This window comes from Ochlerotatus camptorhynchus, unplaced genomic scaffold, assembly GCF_037179485.1.
Source record: "Ochlerotatus camptorhynchus isolate MF236.1 unplaced genomic scaffold, CSIRO-AGI_Acam_v1.1 ptg000105l, whole genome shotgun sequence".
NCBI lineage: Eukaryota > Metazoa > Arthropoda > Insecta > Diptera > Culicidae > Ochlerotatus > Ochlerotatus camptorhynchus.
Window position 1 is genome coordinate 2,191,075 of NW_027040595.1, and position 20,729 is coordinate 2,211,803.

At 38.1% G+C, this 20,729-nt stretch overlaps 1 protein-coding gene across 1 annotated transcript in view; it reads right to left on the minus strand.

The window, feature by feature from the left end:
- Ir64a (Ionotropic receptor 64a) overlaps positions 1 to 20,729 on the minus strand; it is a 68,842-nt gene that overhangs the window by 25,337 nt on the left and 22,776 nt on the right. Inside the window, exons 5-6 of the mRNA XM_065219446.1 lie at positions 9,268 to 9,834; positions 1,368 to 1,469 (exon numbers count right to left, since the gene is read on the minus strand). Of these exons, the coding sequence (XP_065075518.1) occupies positions 1,368 to 1,469; positions 9,268 to 9,834 (669 nt within the window). The remainder of the gene's footprint in view (positions 1 to 1,367; positions 1,470 to 9,267; positions 9,835 to 20,729) is intronic.

A 20,729-nucleotide genomic window follows, 5' to 3' on the forward strand; every position in this document is an offset into this window, starting at 1 on the left:
GATTTCAAAATTCAGGAAATCATTTTTTTATAGCTAGTGAGTGGAAGCAACCCTGATCAGCGGTAAAGAAGAAGCAGCAGTCAGTGAAGCACGAAACAGACACCAATCAACGGCGCCGTACCAAGGAATTATGCAATCAAGAAAATGAACCAAATCTTTTGCCAGCAATCGATGGCACGTAGGGCACAATTGACAGATGTCAAGCTGAAGAAGGTCAAAAGGGAAACGAAGAAGTGTATCGATCAGTACAGTTCTGCCGATCAACGTGTTTCTGCTGCAGAAAACATCTCCGTAAGCATGTGACTGCTGCGGGACCATTGTTGACGTTCGTCTCATTATTCTGCCCTGCAGAAAATTTGAAGCGGCCAGGACTAAATACGGAATATCGATTCCACAAGGCGTTACGCAGCGACGAGGATACTGAGAAGCGGCTGCTAAGGTTCCTGCATGAAACCAACGTTTATCGGAAACTTTGGATGGTGATGATACAAAGGAAAGAAAAGTGCAGGATGTAAGAAGAATCCAGAGCGGAGGAAGGCTGCTGAAATAATGAATGTGGACAATGAAGTCACAATGCGATGTAGAAGAAAAAACGAAGTCTGTAATGAATGGAAGAAGATACCGGGGAGGAAATCGAAGTAGATGCAGCGGAAGAAGGTTGCCGATCAATTTTTGGAAGCAAGTGAGTTAACGAAGAAAATGCTGAATGGAAATACAGAAGATGACCTAGAGGAAATCGAAGAAGATTGAGTGAAAAAGGATGAAGATGAAGCAGAAGAGAAAAGTGCGACAGCAGGCGTGAATTATTATGAAGATATAGAAGGATGAAGCGGGGAATCAAAGGGTGAAGCAAAAGATAAAGAGAAGCAGAAATCGGAGAAGCCATTAACGTTGCGGAAACTAATGGATGTAGAAGAAGCAGAAAACGAGAAGATGATGGAGCAGAAACAGAAGTAGCAGATGATGGAAACAGTTGAAGATATACGGAAAAGAAGATGAGAACGTGAAGACAGGGTGGCAAAATTTCCAAAAGTGTTATAGACTAGGGGATGTCCATAAACTACGTAGAAAGTTTAGGGTGGGTGGGGGGTGTTGACAATTATCCACGGCCCAAACAAAATTTAAATTTTTTTTATGGACAATTGTCTACGCAGGGGGAGAGGGGGTCAAGAATCCCAAAAAAACTGTCTACGTAGTTTATGAACAGGCCCCTAGAAGCAGAAAGAAGAACAAAATGCATCAGTAGAGTAGTGGTTATTGTTTCCGCTTTCCAAGTGGAAGATCGTGATCGCATATTTAATTTAAATAGTAATCATCGATCACATGACTCACGACAATAAATGCATTGATCTAGTTTAAAAAATAACCGAGCATCCATTCCTTGGAATTGGAGAGGCAAAGAGGTAACATTGATCTCATGTAAAACAACGATGAATAAATTAATAATTCCCAAAGGGCCTTAAAGGAGATAGAGTTGTGATTGAAAGTGTAAGTTTATATTGATTATTGAGCTGCCCTTATGATGAATTCTATGATAACTCAAATGACAAGGCAAGCGGCTGGTGATCGGAAGGTCCATGGCCACGTCAGAAATAAAGAAATCAATCACTGGTAAAGAATAACTAATTCCCATCACCCCTTACCTTATACTACACTTATAGTTCAAGGTGTTGTGGTTGGATAAATTCTCCAGTTTTGTGTGAACAAAGCCTGAACAGAAGTTATTATTAAAAATAATACAAGTATTATTAAGCATGCAGTTGAATAAAATCGTCAAGTCGTTTCTTCAATAGACGATTCGTACCCAAGCGTTTCTTACGGACGATTCAAAACAATTTGTTTTTAACTATAGTTGTCAAGTTAAAATCAGTTCTTGGTCAAATACAAATTTTTGGCAAAAGACGAGCACCTGCTAATCACTACATCTTCAGAGACGGTGTACATTTCTGATCTAAATTTTCACATTTTTTAATTTTAATAAATCATATTGTGGCAAATGGTGGCAGATCAGATAATTGTTGTTTGAAATTAGAACAGAACTGCAGAACACCGCCGGAATTATCTACATCTGTCAACATCGTGAAATGTTACCGAATCATATTTCTTCTATCAGATATTCGCCTTGATGCATGGGCAACATTCACACTACTTTGAATTGCTTCCTCAAATGATTAAATAAATGTTAGATTTTCTGTTCTCTGTAGTAAAAATACGATTGCAAAATTTTATCATACGTTTAAAATGCTTCAAAAAGGCTACTCAATGTCGTTTGTATCTTTATTGGTTTCAGAGATATTTTAAAATGAAAATTGGTGTTTAATAAAAATCGGCAAAAAGGGGGGGGGAATCCCTAGATCCAGGGGTTGTATGAAACAACAATTTTGATCTAGACTCACCAATTTTGGTTCAAATCGGAGAGGGTTGATGCAACTACTCGGTCACTTGAGATGGCCCACATGACGTTTTCGTACCAATTTATTGAAAAATTACAGAGACGACACTTTGAGAAAAATAAAACTACAAGATCCAAAATGGCCGGTTTTTTGCAAAAACAATTGTTGTCATTAACTCGAAGCTGGTATTTTTCATTGGTAAATTTCAATTAATCTTACTTATTTCAAAATATATGGTAGAATGTTTTCGATATTGAGGAATGTATGATTTTTTGTGATTTTTAAAGGGATGGGTTTCGTTTAGGCGCAAATTATGAATTTCAAGAAATTTGTTTTGTAATTTCTGCTAAAAAAAACCCACTTCGCACACAAATTATAACATCTGATTAAGATTCAGGAACCCAAATTTAATATGAACAGTTACTAGAAATTTACTCGAAACTAATTTGAGGGGTCGATCAATTTCAATTTAACCCCATGAATTTCCAAACCTGATATTTTAAAAATGTCATAAAAATTAAAAAAAAAAACACTCAATATGATAAGTAATCATGCAGAACAATAGGGAACGCAAAAACTACTGATGTTAATACTATTAGCAGTGTTGCCAGATATACCGTTTTATCGGTATTTCTACCGATTTTCGAATTTGATACCGATAAACTGATAACGCTCCTCAGAATACCGATTTTCGAGATTTTATACCGATTCATACCGATTTTTGACGTAGGACTACGTCTTTGATTTCTATATGGGGGTACACTTTGTGAAAACCGAAAATGGAACATGTAACAGATAAAGAAAGATTTTGAACGTTAATAACTCAGCTGCCCTTGGTCCAATTTCAATAATTTTATCACCAATCGATCAGATATATGGCTACGCATCGATAACAATGCTTCCGAATGATGATTTTCAACAAGAAACTATTGAAAAACTGGTAAATGTACAGCATTGCCCAAAAGCGTTGAATTAATTAACAAATCCACCAATTACCTACATGCATATGCTGCTTCCCCAGCACAGTCGTCAGAGAGTAGTAAGTAGACGAAACAACTCGAAGTGGCATTCTCCTCCGATTCTCGGGCGCGTGCGAATAGAGAGGATGGAATTGCGTAATATTTTGCACACTCATCCCCATACTCAGAACCACACGCTCCCAACGACCACACCACTGTGTGGTGGTGTTCGGTCGTCGAAATTAGTAGCAGCAGTAGCAGTGCTTTCGGCGTGTGGCGTTGAAAATTGTTCTCCAGTAACAACGAAAGGCTGCCTGCAAGCAGCGAGCTGCAGAGCCCACATAAGCAACCATCAAAGGAGGAAGAAGCTGCACCGCTATGCTATGGATCGGAATCAGTAGCTCTTCGTGAGTCGCTACGGGTCGGTCATCTATGCCAAGCGTGTCACCCTCGCTCCAAACGACATACAGCTCGACAGCCTCATCCGTGTTGAACACCCAGCTCAGCATTACTCAACCATCACTACAAAACGGTCCTTTTCAGGACCACCAAAAAATTGTTAAAGAGTATTATTTGGACATTTGTCAAGGTCATTAGTTTCCGCTAGCAGCTAGCTATCAAGGCTCAACCTGTCTCTAGAAGGTGTGGAATTGTAGGCCTGAATATATTGGTGCAATTATTTTTTCCTCGGCTTTCATTCCGCACGATTCGTTTCTTTCGTTTAATCAATCACCCTTGTAGTGACGTCGAAAAGATTGTTTCAATCGGCGCTTACACATGAAATTTAATGTAGATTATAGATTTTTTTTGTATGTTACCAAAATTTATGAATGGTTTGCCATTGGTTGTTGCGATAATTTATTGATTATTGAATTATCACACTGTATACCATGAAAAAGCAGCCTGTTTGTGAGTTTTTGCCTGTTTTCGAGTAAGGAGTTATCATAAAAAAAACAAAACGCTGGTATTTCCCGGCATTTTTCCCTCTACCAACACAAACATCAGGGCTTGATAGATCTGCACAGGATCTATAGAATCCACGCAATTTCAAAAAACCAATATGCACAGCATTACGAAAAGAGGTCAGGTTTCGACAAATAGCAGATAGATTTTAATTCTAAACAAGCCAAACGGTTGGAAATTTATCTACGAATCTGCTAAAATGAACACTTAGTTAATTTTCAATAGGTTACTATTGAAAAATACCAAATGTCCAACTGTTGCAATGGTGATCAAAATTATCACCGAATGTCTGAAAACAGCGCATTCCCTAACACAGACTTAAAAATCGAATTCGATGCTGTTCTACTAAACGGTGCTCATTCAATCACCGTAAGTGGTGGTGTCCAGTCCAGCAGCAGCAGCAGGAGTGCTTTCAACAACAACAACAACAACAACAACAACAACAACAACAACAACAACAACAACAACAACAACAACAAAAACAACAACAACAACAACAACAACAACAACAACAACAACAACAACAACAACAACAACAACAACAACAACAACAACAACAACAACAACAACAACAACAACAACAACAACAACAACAACAACAACAACAACAACAACAACAACAAAAACAACAACAACGAAAGGCTGCCTGCAAGCAGCGAGCTGCAGAGCTAATATGAGCAACCTAGAGAAAAAGCGAGAAGTCCCACCGCTAGGCTAGGATTGGAATCAGTAGCTCGTCGTGCTCAGCTCAGCATTACTCAACCATCACTACAAAATGGTCCTTTTCAGGACCACCATAAATTTGTTAAGAGTATTATTTGGACATTTGTCAAAGTCATCAGTTCCCGCAAGCAGCTAGCTATCAAGGCTCAACCTGGTCTTTATTGAAGGTGTGGAATTGTAGACCCGAATGTATTGGTGAGATTAATCATCGTCCGACCATTTTCCAGAACACGCTGGTAGGAAGTGTTAAAAATCCATTTAGAATTTGAGAGAAGTGGGAATAATTCGCTTTGGGTGTATATTCAGTCCCCAGAAAGCCAATAAAATCAAATTTGTGAGAAAATTAGCTCTCACGAGTTCAATCTCTCGAAGTCCCTCCTTTTCTACATATTCTGCACAAACGATACTTCCCACCCCGCCCCATTCATATATTTTGGAAAGAAATCCTGTGAGGGGTGAATTGAATACACTTTAATACCAAAATGCACAAAATTTAAAAATTCATAAATAACAAGAAATTCAAAATACACCTTTTAAAGTCGGGTAGATGAATCGAAAATACTCAAGTTGACAGTCCCTTGGATTCTCTTCATCAACTTTCTCTTTGAAATAAATACTACAAATTTGATACGCTTACAAAATTGATGATTGATCAATTAAAAGAACTAAATGTTCACATTTGTTCCGTCCACTAGTGGTCCTACGTCAAGCTCCCGTTCGTGCCCCTAGGCACAGACCCTTCTACTTTTTTCCTTTTGGTTTGTTTTTTTCCGTCGATCTTGTTTTCCGTGTTGAGCACCAATGCTACCGACGTGCCAGGAAGGCAGCTCCCACACCTGGACCCTACCTATCGACCCATCAACTCATGAACCGGGGACCAACGACTTTACTTCCCATCCGAAGGAAGGCGTGATCAGAGATGTTATGCCTCAGAACATCCCGGCGGCGCCGACTGATATTGAACCCAGGCCTGCTGGGGTGAGAGGTAATCACGCTTACCACTACACCACCGGCGCCGTTAGTCTGTGGAGATGGCAGACTTGGATTTCACGGGTGTGTGGAGACCTGCTAGGTACCATTTGAGGTGGAACCCAAATCCTAATCTTCCCGAGTCCAACCTCGGTATCGTCGAGAGGCCAGTTCTCCACCAAAAGCTACCCTCACAACTAACGGGTCCTAAAGGGCACAAAAGAAACGGTCTTAGGCCCGATTGTCACATGTGACCTTTTTTAATCTCTGTTCCATACCTGACTCTCTCTCTCTATCCACTCCTGCTACTACGACACTCTTACTCTTCTTCAATAAACTTTTTGCGGGTTTTAGCTTATGTAACTGCTCTTGTTTGAGTTTACTTGGCAAGTGGCGGAAGAAGTTTCCGTGCTACTCGCCGTTCCCTTTCTCTGTACTTCTCGTACCCATTCTCCTATGTTCCACTGAACTCAATTTGTTGGCTCATCACCTATTCCAGCAGTTGGTAGTAAACTGTGGTATTGTATAGTGTACTAAAACTAGGGGTATCAAATTGGCAATTATCATTCAAATTTAAATGGACATGCAGAATACGATAAACATACAGAAATAAATCAACAAATGTTACAAACGGTAACATATTAAGGCAATAAGCCAATATCTCGGCTGACGACTGCTACCGAGTTTCCAGCTGAAGATGATCGAAGCGGTGGGTGTTGAAGTCTCCACTCCTGTTGGCCCCATTTTACCATCATTGCGGCCTACTGTCCCAAACTAGTCACCATCAGGGACGGGTCGGCAGCAGACCTGCGGAGAGACATCATCAAACTAACTCGACGCCGTGAGAAGTACATCATCGCTGAACGCCAAACACCAGGCTTGGGGCAACCAAAACGGCACAATCCTGAAGGATTCGTCCTCTCCTTCAAGTTATCAACCAATCAGCCTTCTCTCAGGGTTATCAAAACTGATCAAATGAGCAGTGTACCACAGGCTCCAAACATCTGCCAAAGAAAACAACTTGTTACTTGAGGAACAGCTTGTGACTCGAGTAACAAACATTCTCAGACGGAACAAGTTTGTTTCGAAAACATCTGCCATGGCGTTGTTGGACGTTGAAAAAGCGTTTGACAATGTCTGGCATGATGTTCAAATTTCAGCACTACGATCTTCCAATCTTCCTAGTGAAGATTATAAACAACTATCTATCGAACAGGACGTTCCAAGTCTCTCAGAATGGCAGCACATCGGAAGCTTTCAACATCGGTGCTGGGGTTCCACAAGGAAGCTTCCTTGGCCCCATTCTATTCAACCTGTTCACCTCCGATATGCCGGCTCTCCCTGATGGTGGATCTGTTCGCAGATGACAGATCCATCGTCTACAAGGGTAGGGTCATCGGAACTCTGACTGCCAAACTTTAGAGAGGCCTGGACGTCCTGTCTGGATATTTCAACAGCTGGCAGATCCGTATCAACGCGGCAAAGACCCAGGTCATCATCTATCCACACTCTAAATCTCCCAGACTTGTTCCGTCGGAGAATAATAAGATCTGCCTGAACGGCACAGTGGTGGAATGGTCAAAAGAGGTAGTCTACCTCGGCTTAACACTAGACAGCAAGCTGATTTTCAGGGAGCACGTTGACAAAACCAAAACCCAGTGTAACATCTTGATGAGATCACTGTATCCACTCATCAACAGGAGGTCTACTCTATCACTGAAAAATAAGCTTGCTGTCTGCAAACAAAACATCCTTCCCGTAATAAAATACGGGATGCCAATCTGGGATGCCATCACCTTAAAGTTTAAAGAATCCAGAACAAGAACAAGAACATTGTGGCAGAAAACGAGCACCTGCTAATCACTACATCTTTGGAGATATTGTACATGTTTAATCTGAATTGGAACATTTTTTAATTTTAATAAATCATATTGTGGCAAATGGTGGTAGATCAGATAACTTTTTTTTTATGAAAGTAGAACAAAACACTGCAGAACACCGCTGTAATTATCTACATCTGTCAACATCGTGAAAAGTTACAGAATCATATTTCTTCTATCAGATATTCACCTTGAAACATGGGCAACATTCACACAACTTTGAATTGCTTCCTCAAATGATTTAATAAATGTTGGATTTTCTGTGCACTGTAGTAAAAATTCGATTGCAAAATTTTATTATACGTTTAAAATGCTTCAAAAAGGGTACACAATGTCGTTTGCATCTTTATTGGTTTCAGAGATATTTTAAAATGAAAATTGGTGTTTAATAAAAATCGGAAAAAGGGGGAATCCCTAGATCTGGGGGGTTGTATGACACACAAATTTTGAAGGTCGATGCATTTCCTCGGTCACTTGAGATGGAATGATCCACATGACATTTTCGTGCCAATTTATTGAAAAATTACAGAGACGACATTTCGAGAAAAATAAAACTAAAAAAATCCAAAATGGCCGATTTTTTGCAAAAAACAATTGTTGACATTAACTTGAAAGTGATATTTTTCATTGCTAAATTTCTATTAATCTGAATTGTTTCAAAATATATGGTAGAATGTTTTCGATATTGAGGAATGTATGATTTTCTGTTATTTTTTGAGGAATGGCTTTCGTTTAGGCGCAAATTATGAATGTTTCATAATTTCTGCTAAAATACGCATCGCACACGAATAATAACATCTGATTCAGATTCAGGGAATCCATTTTCAATATAAACAGTTGCTAGAAATTTACTCGAAACTAATTTGAGGTGTTAATCAATTTCACCCCGTATCATGTCATAAAAATTAACAAAACACTCAATATGATAAGTAATCATGCAGAACGATAGGGAACGCTTAACTATTGATTTTAATACCATTAGTTTGCGAATCTCGTTTACTGTAGAAATTTATTTCTATATTTACATTACGGTACATACGGATTACGGTACATACAATGTTTAATTTAACCTTCGAAATTAGGAACTTATTGCGCATCTACAGCTCAGGTCACGGTAGAAAGCGAATCAAGTCAATCGATTTTTTGATCGACAAGTGGACATAGGACCTATCCAAAAATTATTGGAGGATTGTGCTTTCAACACAACATACAAATGCATGCACCTAGAACACTAAGTTGAGAGCCGGCAAAACACTCGCTACAGAAGAAAAAGAAGAATCACTGTAATATGGAATAAACAATTATTTAAAAAGCACAGTCACAAAACACCCTCGCACTAACATGCATATGAAAAGAAAATCAGCCTTTCATGTAGCATACCTTGTTGACAGACACCGCCGAGGAAAAGCACAATGCTTTTCGATAATTTTTCCGCTCTATAATTGCTGTACGTGGAACCGCTTTGGCGTGCATCCTGTGCGGCACTAGCATCCGCGCGATCGTCGTCCTGAAAGGCTGCGTTGAGCTGTGCAAAGCGCACTATTTTTTGCAGCATGTTTCCAGCACCGTTTTCCGCCTTTCCAGTTGTGTTGATGTTTTTGCCACTGTTATTTGCACCGTCAACGTCCTTGCGAGCAGCTTCCCACTGTTGATGTTGATTCAAAAGTTGCCTCCGGCTCAATGTCTTCCGTCTTCTCACCCGTCGACTGCAGCGCCCAAGACGGTGGTCCCGATGATGGCGAGGATCATCGTCGTTATTTTTATTTGTGTCATTAAAAAGTACATTTTCCTTTGTGCCCCGCTGTCGATGGTGCAGTTGCTGCCTCCGCTTTTCGATACTTCCTCCATTGAAATGGAAACTATCTCCGTAATAACTTTCGTCATCTTCAATGTTCAAAGAGCCAAACTTGTTAGCGTGTATCGAACTTTTTCCTCGCCGAACAAAGCCTATGGGGTGGGAAAACGGAAGAAAACAAGCAAATGGATGAGAAGACGTGGCTTGGGATATGAAGCGGCTGCACAATGTATGCAAGGCAATTGAATGAGGGTGCAAAATTGGAATAGAATTGTTTTCGGAAAAGTTTTTGACAGCACCGGAATTCGCATTTGTTGTTTTGGCAACCCGATTATCAAACAATTCAAAAGTAATTTCATGCATTTTTAACATCAATTTGCTTTGCGGTAAAATGCTCATAAAGCATTGTCGTGAGTTTGAATTCACTTAAAACAGAAAGATTGTATTCCTGCTACCAAGATTTGCTTCATATTTCAATTCTAAAAGTCTCACTATCCTTCGATGGCATTAACATCCCAGAAAATAAATGCAGCTTTCACATCACTGTTGAAGCCCGGAGGCCCGCTTTTGCTGCACTTTCCGAGAGTAGTATAGTGCTTTTGTGCCATTATTTTGCCCGCATAGCGAAAATGCTGATGTAACGAGACATTTTTTGTATCAACCCCTTTGCTGCCAAACTCAACAAGACCCGCTGTGTATCGCTATCGCCGCCGATCGATGTCGTCATTAACGTCGAAAAGTTTTGATTTATTTCCTCCCGCTTTGGAGTTTACACTGAAGGAACGAGAATGTATTCTTTTGACAAGTTTCATCCACAGTTTGTGTGTACACATGTTGACAACGCACCACCGCTCATGTCACTTTGCATTGCTAGTTAAGTAACTGCATAACATCGGAGATGCAAAAGACGGTGTACGTAACTAGCTGGTTTTGTGTTGTTGATGAGGCGTATTTCAATAAAAAATTAACCATGTGCAGGGCTATTTTTCACACAGATGGCGCTGTTTCGTTGGTAGTAGGCAATAAAAATTCCTTAATATATATTAGAAAATGTGCAAATCACACGCTGTTGATGTGCCGATGACCCCGGTAATTTGACCGTTCTTAATCAGAACACTTTTTAGTTTGAAAGAGGAAATAATCTGCACGATGCGCAAACTAAAAAATTATCAAATGTCATTTAGCACAGGGAATGGAGAAAAGACAAATGCAACGCATAATCAAAACAAAACAGCGAATAAAGCTAACAGAAACTCGCTTTTATGGTGGTCACAGGATTACTAAAAGGAAAAATTAAAAATTAACACAGTTAAATTGCTCGAATTGTCGTTAAGATTAACGGGGGTCCACTGTATATTCAGGTCAAAACAGTGAATGAAAACCTAAAGAAATCATTCATGAACTTTGTCGTTCAGTTTTTTTTTTCCGGGAAATTATTGTTCTACACAGCAAAAAATACATTTGAATATTACATCCAAGAGGATGCACTTCAACCAACAATCAATACGAAACTAACGATTTTAAATTAGCTCACTACATGACTAGCCTATTGGTCCCAAGCAAACGATTAACGTATCCCATTGTAGTCGAAATTCTAGTACTACGCAATGTTTGTTTTGATTCGCTATGAAAGTTTGACAGATAAAATGAGGGGTTATTGGTTTTTCCTATGTTTCGAGGGGTGAATCGATTAGCTTGGGACCGAAGAGAGTACCAGAGCTGAGCCAAAAAGTTGAGCACGTTATTTCGGGACCTTCTAGTCTTAGAGTTACCTCTATGCTTCAACCATGTCGATAATCTCATGTAATTTTTATGGTCACAACAATAAACAAATGCAGTAAAAGTAGCGTAATGTCAGCTCATGCACTGTATTAATGATAATTTTGCCCTTTTTGGCAAGTAATATTACAACCATATTTTCGACACGATTGAAGTGCATCCACTTTGATGTGATATTAAAATTATTTTTTTGCTGTATACAGACCAGTGCTGAGATTTGTCATTGTCATTGACAGACTTTTGCGCGATATTGACAAAATTGTTTTTCACATAGTCAATGATAGACTTGATCCTCAAAAAAATCTTTGTCAAAATCTCATTCATTTTTTCGTCAATGACAAAGATTCACCTGGTAACAGAAAGTGTAATTTCTTGCATTCTGAGACACTTTTTTTTTTATCCAAGCGGTTCAGGACGTAGATGCTTATTCACTTTAATGGCTCCATGTAATTGTTTTGCTCAAGCCATTTTATTTCATTTCAAATTTAGCTAATAAACAAATCAGCACATGTTCGTCACTGACAACAATGCTACTGACAATTGACATGGTTTGCCTTGACGATGACTGTTAGCTCAAACGAGTGACCAAAGCAGAATTTTGAGTATCACCGTGTATTGTCGAAATTTTGCAGCACTGATACAGACTACAACTAAATTCAAAAGTGTTCTTCCATACACTCAAAAAATTTGTCACATAAAATTCACTGGAAAAAAACACGTAACCTAAGGATGTTAAAAATTGTCTGTAAAGTACAAGACGTTAATAAAATTCATTACAAATCGTATTAAAAGCAATGTAATAAGCTTTAAAACTTAGATGAATATATATAAATTTTAAGAGAATTTCATGTAAAATAATTTCACTAAGATTTTACATGAATTTATTGTGTGAAAATTTCTGACTGGTGATGGCACAAACAAAATCTAACATGGCGTCCAAACAGTGCTGTGCTGACGAGTTGTTGCTGCATTCACAAATACCATTGGATTTGTTGAATTTTCTCATAAGTATGATGTTTTATTTTTGTCATGATACACCATTTATTTATGGTATGTTTTTAGAACGAGGAATGGACGGACGAGGAATGATCTCACCCGAAAGATTGGCAGATAAAGTGCAGCTGGCCGGAAGTTGCTGGAACACATAAGACATCCCTAATAAAATTGTTATGGCTATTTTGCTTAACGACGTGTTTGGGTATCATCCAAACCATTTATGGAATAGTTCTAATATTTGGGTTGTCGTTCGTTTATGGTATTTTAATAAGAATATATTATCAGCTTTCTGAATAATATAATTTTTATTATCTCGAAAAATAATTTTAAAATTCCTAACAATTGATGATGCTACCAAGAAACTTACTAAAATTTAAGAGAAACCATAATAAAATTTACTTTGAAAGTACCGTAAAACGGGGTATCTTTGATCATGAGGGTAACTTTGATAGTATAATATAAAAATCAAATTTACTCGTTGTGCTTTTTCCAAATTAGAAACATTGGTTCCATATTGTAGCTTAGGGTATTTCCGTTGATATCGTATATAGTTTTTATATAGTATGTGCTACATATTTTACAGGGGGAGGTAGCTCATCGATTCTTCCGGTTCGCCTCCTAGCATCGTGCTATAAGGTACCAGGCGATAACCAGGGTAGTTGATCGATAGCTTGATGACGTCATTTCGTTGGCGTCTGCTATGGGAAATTCTCATAGCAGGCGTTGACGATGGGACGTTGTCGAGTTGTTGAATAGCAACTATCGTGGTAACTCACCGATTACCTGTCGATCTGCCAAATTTGGAAAGACGTCTGCATTGAATTGTCTCATATAATAATATTCCGCCCACTATATCACACGAAATTGCGAGTAGTTGAGTGGAATGGAGATAAGTTAAGCATTGGGTACAGGACCAAGTCTCCCCTGGGTGGTGCCAGAAGATGAGCGCAAAAGAATCATCAAGTTGCCATAAGGCACGGAATGAGACTATTGCATGGCTGGGTAGTCAAAGTCTTCCATTCGTTAGTCATTTCAGGTGGATTAGAACAGGTTTAGGTTTAGGGTGGGCGTTGGCCAGATTTGGTTTCCTAAATAGGACCTAGATTATTTAATACACTAGTAACCTCAACTTCTGTCACAATGTTTCATTGTGACTAATCAACACTCAACGGGTAAAATATCAAATTTGCGGTAAATTTGAAAAAAAGTTAACTTGGAGTGTAGAGTGCACTGTCCACTGGACGATTCTGAAGCCTGACCAAGTGAGTGGGTTACGGGTTTATTTGATTGTACGTCATTTCCAAGTTATATATAGATACATTCATACCATTGGCATTTTGTATTTGAGATAAGACAGAGACAGGATGCGGAGGGCCCGCTTAGGGGGAGCGTAACCCATGTTATGGCTTGCATTTATTAAATAGTTCAGATAGGCTGGAAATGATAGGTTCATGGTGAAAAAATGTACCAAATATATGTACTGATCAAAATTAGATTCAAATCGTCAGGCCCTGCCCTGGAATAAGGGGATTGACGATGATTTGTCAAGTTTCATTTTGCATTTGCATATAATTGTAAGTTTAGGTTTGCTTTTGTAATTGTAAGATAGATAGTTTGCCTCAATTGAAACATTGAGTTAAACATGACGAATCATACCTCTAAAATAGTAGTAGTTACAGTGCCGCATTATCTAACTTTTGTTTTGTTTGTTTACATATAACTAATACTAATACCTCCTTGTTTTCTCTCTAATTTGTCTACTATGTCCCACCATCACGATGAGAGATGAGCTACCGTACATGGTACACACTCATATACACTCCCAAAATAGTATGCCGCAAGTAAGTATATCACAGAGGCAACTAAAGATCCAGAAACAAAAACCGAAAACGCTGAACGGCAGATTGGTTTACAGTGGTCGACCAGGGTGTGTGCTGATAAATAAATTACAATTACATCATTATTCCATACATCAGCTTGAATTACGTTGATCGATATTACATTTTTTTTTTGCTGTGCACTACACCACCGGAGCCAGCAAAGTTCAACAATCCATCGTTGCTTATGCCTTTGTTGTCGTTTGGAACCAGTTTTGCGAGGTAGGTGACGATTGTGCGTATTTCTCGCGTAAATTTTGAAAAGGGCCTAGCCTGAACAATACGTAAAGAGCAAATTGAAACATTGTACGTCGCGTGAAAGTGGAACTTAATGAAGGCCTAAGTACTTTTTCGTAGTTTTTAGTTTTCGGATTTGAAAGATCGTCGGTTACAGTGGCCTGCTTACTGAGCAGAAAAACGCGGTCCCAGGTCCTTACATATCAAAGAGATTTATAGTAAAATCGCTTGTGTATCGTGTATTTTGCGAAACTCATTGTTGTCGTTGGTTCCGGGTTTGAATGGATACAAAAATTAGAGCAACGGTATTATGTGATATGAGGGGCTCGGTGGCCTTAGAGCAACCGTTTTTGCTTACTGAGCAGAACATCATGAGTCTAATCTCAGGCCCATCCACAATCAAGATTCGTCAATCGTTTTATTTGTTAATATGACTACATGGTAATAACAGCAACTCGGTGATTAAAAAGGTGCTCGTCTGCCTAGTGGCAAACGTTTTTGCTTACTGAGCAGAAGACCGTGGATTTAGTCCCAAGCTCCTTCGCGTTATATGATCGTTAGGACATTAATTCAGCTTATCGTTTACCAAAACGAACCCTGCTGCAAACCTAACCCTATTATCCAACATCCCAGTGATTCCTCGTGGAAGTGCAGAGGTGTTCTCGGCTTCCATCAAAGCGAGTGTCATGTCAACACAATCCTTCCCATTCCTTTCTTGACCTGTGTTCGGGCGCGGCCAGCGCTGGTATTGCCTAATTTAAGATCACCAGTTTTTACACATTGAGGATGATTGCTAGTCCCAAGCATCGTCTATTGGTTCTCTGTGTAATTACAGCTGATCTGGCAATAACAGAGTAGCAACCGTGGGCGGTCAATCAAGCTCAAGCTCAAGCTCAAGTATGTGCTACATATTTTACAAACATATTAAAAAAACAATTTTCGTGTTTTTCGCCTGTTTTAAAAAGCACTCAAACCATCACTTATGAAATGCATAGACGATATAGCCATAACAAATTCAATGTTGTATTCTTATTGCTTATGATGTTTTCTGATTATATACTCATTAAAAGTTTCATATTTAAAGAACTAAATTGTTTTGGTTTCACTCTTTTTTTTTTCTACATTCATCGAGCACTATCAAAGTAACCCCAAATCAAAATACTGAAGTTTGGTCAAAAAACTAAAACAATAACGCAAATGCTTTAATTTCCGTTAAACATATTACTAACGAATTAAGTCTGGGATAGTCAGAACCTGTTTTGAAAATATAAAATTTGAAAAACATTCATTGCTGTAAAAAATATTTAGATTATACTTTAAAAAAACTATCAATGTTACCCCGTTTTACGGTACCATAAAATCTATGTTGTTTTCTAGTGGATTGGGCAGAGATCTTTTCACTTTGAGTAATTTTCGCTTAGATGCTTCATGTAGTGATAAAGTGAAATTTATTTCCAAATCCTAGACTACCTATTAGAGTTGTATGTGGATTGAAATTAGATCTTTCAAACCAATCCACATATGAAATACGTAAAATTTACGTGAAAAACTAGATGGAAAAAATCTATATATGTTTTCATGTAAAATCTAAGTGAAAAAATTTCTGAGTGTACATTTTTACTCGCACTATTACCAAAGAAAAATTAAATTTGAGAGATCAGTCCGCATCGTGCTCTCTTGCCGTGCGGATCTATTTGTTTTTTTACTGAAGGAAGTGTTACTACTACCTAAAGCTACACGGAGATGAAAAACTACCCAAAATTAAGTACTTTTCCCTCAATTTCGGGGTTCCCAATAACCCACATTTGAGTAAATCGCATATAGTAGTTTCCATGTAACACCAGCAAAAAAATGACCTACTTTTAAGTAAATTCTACCCAAAATTCAGTTTTATTCACGTAAATTTGAGAATATGCAATTTACTCAAAAGTATCTTATTGAGCTGAACTATATCGTAACTCTTGTTTCTTTTTTTTGACAACAATAACGAGTGCAAAGGAGAGGCTGAAGTCAATATTAAGTAAAAAGAACTCAAATTTTGGGTAGTATGTTTTCTCCGTGTACAACAAAATTAAACAGCACTTTTTAGTGCTCAACCTGTAAAATTTCTACCTTGTTCAACTCATATTCCTCTTCAATCCTTGTTTGGACCCTACCCGAGGTCATCCTTCTTGGATAATTGTTGGAAAATTCTTCTTCAATCCTTCAGATTCTTATAGTAATCTGCTTGGAAGTCGATTTGGATAAAAATTTACTGCCGCCACGGCGCCTAACCGCAAAAGAAAGGGGCAAACTCTTGATCCCCCTTCTGATTAAATATTTTGAGTAATCAATTTGATTTGCTCACGGATGATGCATCATCCAAGAAAAATTCTATTAAACTTTCCCGGCTTAATGCCAAGAAGGAAAAAATTCCCCCTTCCGATTTCCATGCTCTTTGCATGGAACTATTGAATTTCGTGAAAGTTAAGTTTTCACTACAAATTGGACGTCAGGGTGAATTTCGTGTATTGGCTGAAACCTTGGACGGATTTAAATGTCTTCTCAAGTATCTTACTGAGAAGCAGCACATATTTTTTACTTACGACACCAAAACTGACCGTGTGTTCAAGATTGTCATGAAAGGACTGCCCAGTGGTGAACCTTTGGATCAGATCAAAGATGAACTGGCAAAATTACTTGGAGTTGTGCCACTCCAAGTAATCACAATGAAAATGAAATCCCGTCCTGGCGATTCGCGCAACGGGATTTCTAATGATTTTTATTTAGTTCACTTCAAGTCTAGTGAACTAAACAACCTTAAGGCCTTAGAAAAAGCTAGCATTATGCTCCATATCCGAGTGAAGTGGGAACACTTCAGGAAGACTGGAGGAAATTTCCAAAACCTCACCCAGTGCCGGCAGTGTCAGGGATGGGGTCACGGAACTAAAAATTGCTACATGCAAGCTAAATGCATGAATTGTAGTGATTCATCTCACGCAAAGGACGACTGTCCTGTGAAGGTAGATCCAACGAATTTTAAATGTTCAAATTGTGGTGAAAACCACAAATCCAATTTTTGGGAATGTAAGACTCGCAAATCGATCCTACAATCTCGTTCTAAGTGACAGGTAGGAAACACTGCACGTTCCCGAACAGGTACAAATTCCTCTGCTGTCAACAACGGTCAGCGAGGAACAAATTCTACATTCGTACCCGTAGGTACAAATATCACCCCTGCTTCAAATTTTTCATCTGTACCTACTCCCCTCGCTGCTAACAATGTTCAGCGAGTTAATGGAGCTACCTATGCTGCTATTGCAGCGGGTTGAAATCAAAATACTAACCAACGGAATTCTTACGGAAATTTTGAAAATTTTGACTTAAGAAGTATTACTGCCCCTAAAATGGAATTTTTACAGAAATCATTAATTGACATGATTACTAATATGCTTAAATCTAACTACATGTTTGATGCTATTCAAACCGGAGTAAAATTTGCAAACAATATTGTCATGACTTTGAAATTCACTTATGCATTTTATAGCATTAAATATTTTAAATTGGAATGCTCGATCTCTTAAAGACAATTAAGACGAGCTATTTAACTTTTTGAGAGTTCAAAACGTGCATATTAACGTTATAACTTCCTTAAACCTGACCATAAGGTTAAAAGGGACGCAAATGATTTCATTTAAAGAAATGATCGCCTTGATGATGGCGTTGCCATCATTGTTCATAGACGAATCAAGCATAAAATTCTTTCTTTATTTGAAAACAAAGTTTTTGAAACTTTGCGAGTTTCTGTTAAAACAAAATTTGAACATCTTACCTTTATAGCTGCCTATTTGCCATTCCAATGCGTAGGCCAGCAAAAGAATTTTCTTAAGGGTGACCTTTAGAAACTTACCCGTCATAGGTCTAAATTCTTCATTATTGGTGATTTCAATGCAAAACACCGCTCATGGAATAATGCTCAAAGAAAATCCAATGGTAATATACTATTTGATGATTGCTCTGCAGGTTATTACACTATTCAATATCCAAACAGCCCAACATGCTTTTCTTCTGCAAGAAATCCCTCCACTATTGATTTGGTCTTAACTGATTCATGTCAACTTTGTAGCCAATTGGTTACCCATGCTGACTTCGGTTCTGATCACCTTCCAGTAACTTTTGAAATATCCCAAGAAATAATTTGTAATCCCAACAGCTCTACTTTCAATTACCATAGAGCTGATTGGGAGCAGTATCGAACATTTATGGAATATAACTTCGATCGAAACATTCCTTTGCAAACCAAAGAAGTACTAAAATGCGAAGTTAAATTTGATTCAATTATAATAGACGACGATCTTCAGCTATTGATCCGTCTTAAAAATGTCCGTAGGAGACAATATCAAAGCACACGCGATCCTGCCATGAAAGTTATCTGGTGGGATTTGCAAAAACAAATTAAAAAGCGATTCTCTGCCCTGAGGAACACAACTTTTGAAAATAATGTTTCTAAATTAGACCCGAGTTCCAAACCCTTTTGGAAACTCACAAAAATTTTGAAAAAACCTCAAAAGCAAAAAGGTAAAATTTTGATCACAAATTTTTGAAAAGCTCAGAAACTTGCTAAGCAATTTGAGAGTTCCCATAATTTCAGTTTGGGTCTCTATTGAGAATCAGGTTGCTCGGGATTATCTGAATATTTTCTCTCGGGAAAATATTTTTGATGATTCCTGGGGGACTGATTTGGACGAAGTAAGGTCTATAACTAAAAAGTTTCAAAATATGAAAGCTCCAGGTGATGATGGAATTTTCTATATCCTCATCAAAAAACTCCCAGAGAGTACCTCGTCTTTCTTGCAAAAATTTTTTGACAGATGTTTCCATTTGGCATACTTTCCTGATAAATGAAAAAATGCAAAAGTTGTTCCAATTTTAAAACTGGATAAAGATCCAGCTGAAGCTTCTAGCTACCGTCCAATAAGTTTGCTTTCTATCTTTTTGAAAAGATAATTTCAAGTAGAATGATGTTTCATATAAATGCGAACTCAATTTTTGCAGATGAGCAGTTTGGATTTCGCCAAGAGCATTCTAATACTCATCAACTCTAAAGAGTTACCAATTTAATAACATAATAATAAAAAACATTAACGTTTTTTTTTTTTTTTTTTGCGAGAACTCCTAAAACGTTCTGGATTTGTTTGATGGAATGCCAGAGAGAATCTTTGGATGATTGTGTTACAAGATCTCTGCAAAAATTGTATAATGCTTCAAAAGGAAATCTAGAGAAATCTGATAATAAAACAATATGATGTTACTGTCTGGTCACCAGTCCATGAGTTATAGTTTTATTTGTTTTATGTTCGGAACCTTCACGTTTCTTGTACATAAACAGTAGGATACCACAGAAGCGGTAGAGTTTCGTACCGCTGTAAGAGAGTCGACCGTTAATTATGTAGCTCCTTCATCTTTCTAACCGTCTAATCTTCACGCATGAAGTAGGGGAATTTACGTATTCTCGGCAACCTAAGCAGCGACCTTCTTTCTATAGCCTTTTTCTCTATGGAACGCACACATATGCAGTATTGGTTTGTTTACAATCTTTTGCTGCCAGCTGCTCTAACTATTTCAGTCGAAAGAATTGTCAAAAACTGTTTTGAAACGCTTTTACAAAGCTCCAATCTTCTCTAGTGAGAGCGAGTATTGTCGGCAACCAGTTTTTCTTCGGCAACCGTTCCATTTGAACTGCATGTAAATCTACTGTTCTATTATCGGCAACTCGAAATCAGCTACAATTTGTAGTGCGTGTGTTTCATTTCAGGAAAACCTTGCTAGATTGCTTTTTCTCAGTGGTAAAAATATAGTCAAATTGAAGCTGAAAGCATAAAGAATCGTTTGCATGCATTCAGCGAAGTGTTTTCGTAAGAAAATCCAGTGAAAATAGTGTTTCAATTTGGGTTGCCGATAATAGTCTGTCATGCCGAAGCCGTCATTTCCCCTAATACAATCTGATTAATAAAGTATATTTCGTTTGTATGAAAAATCATAAAAAAAAAATCGTGTGTTATAAATTGTCTTTACGCAACTAAAATATTATGCGTTTACACTAGAGATGGGCGATTTACTCCCGAGCTGTTCTATAGACGCGATTCTCTAAAGTGAGCTGATGACTCGCGTTTCATTTT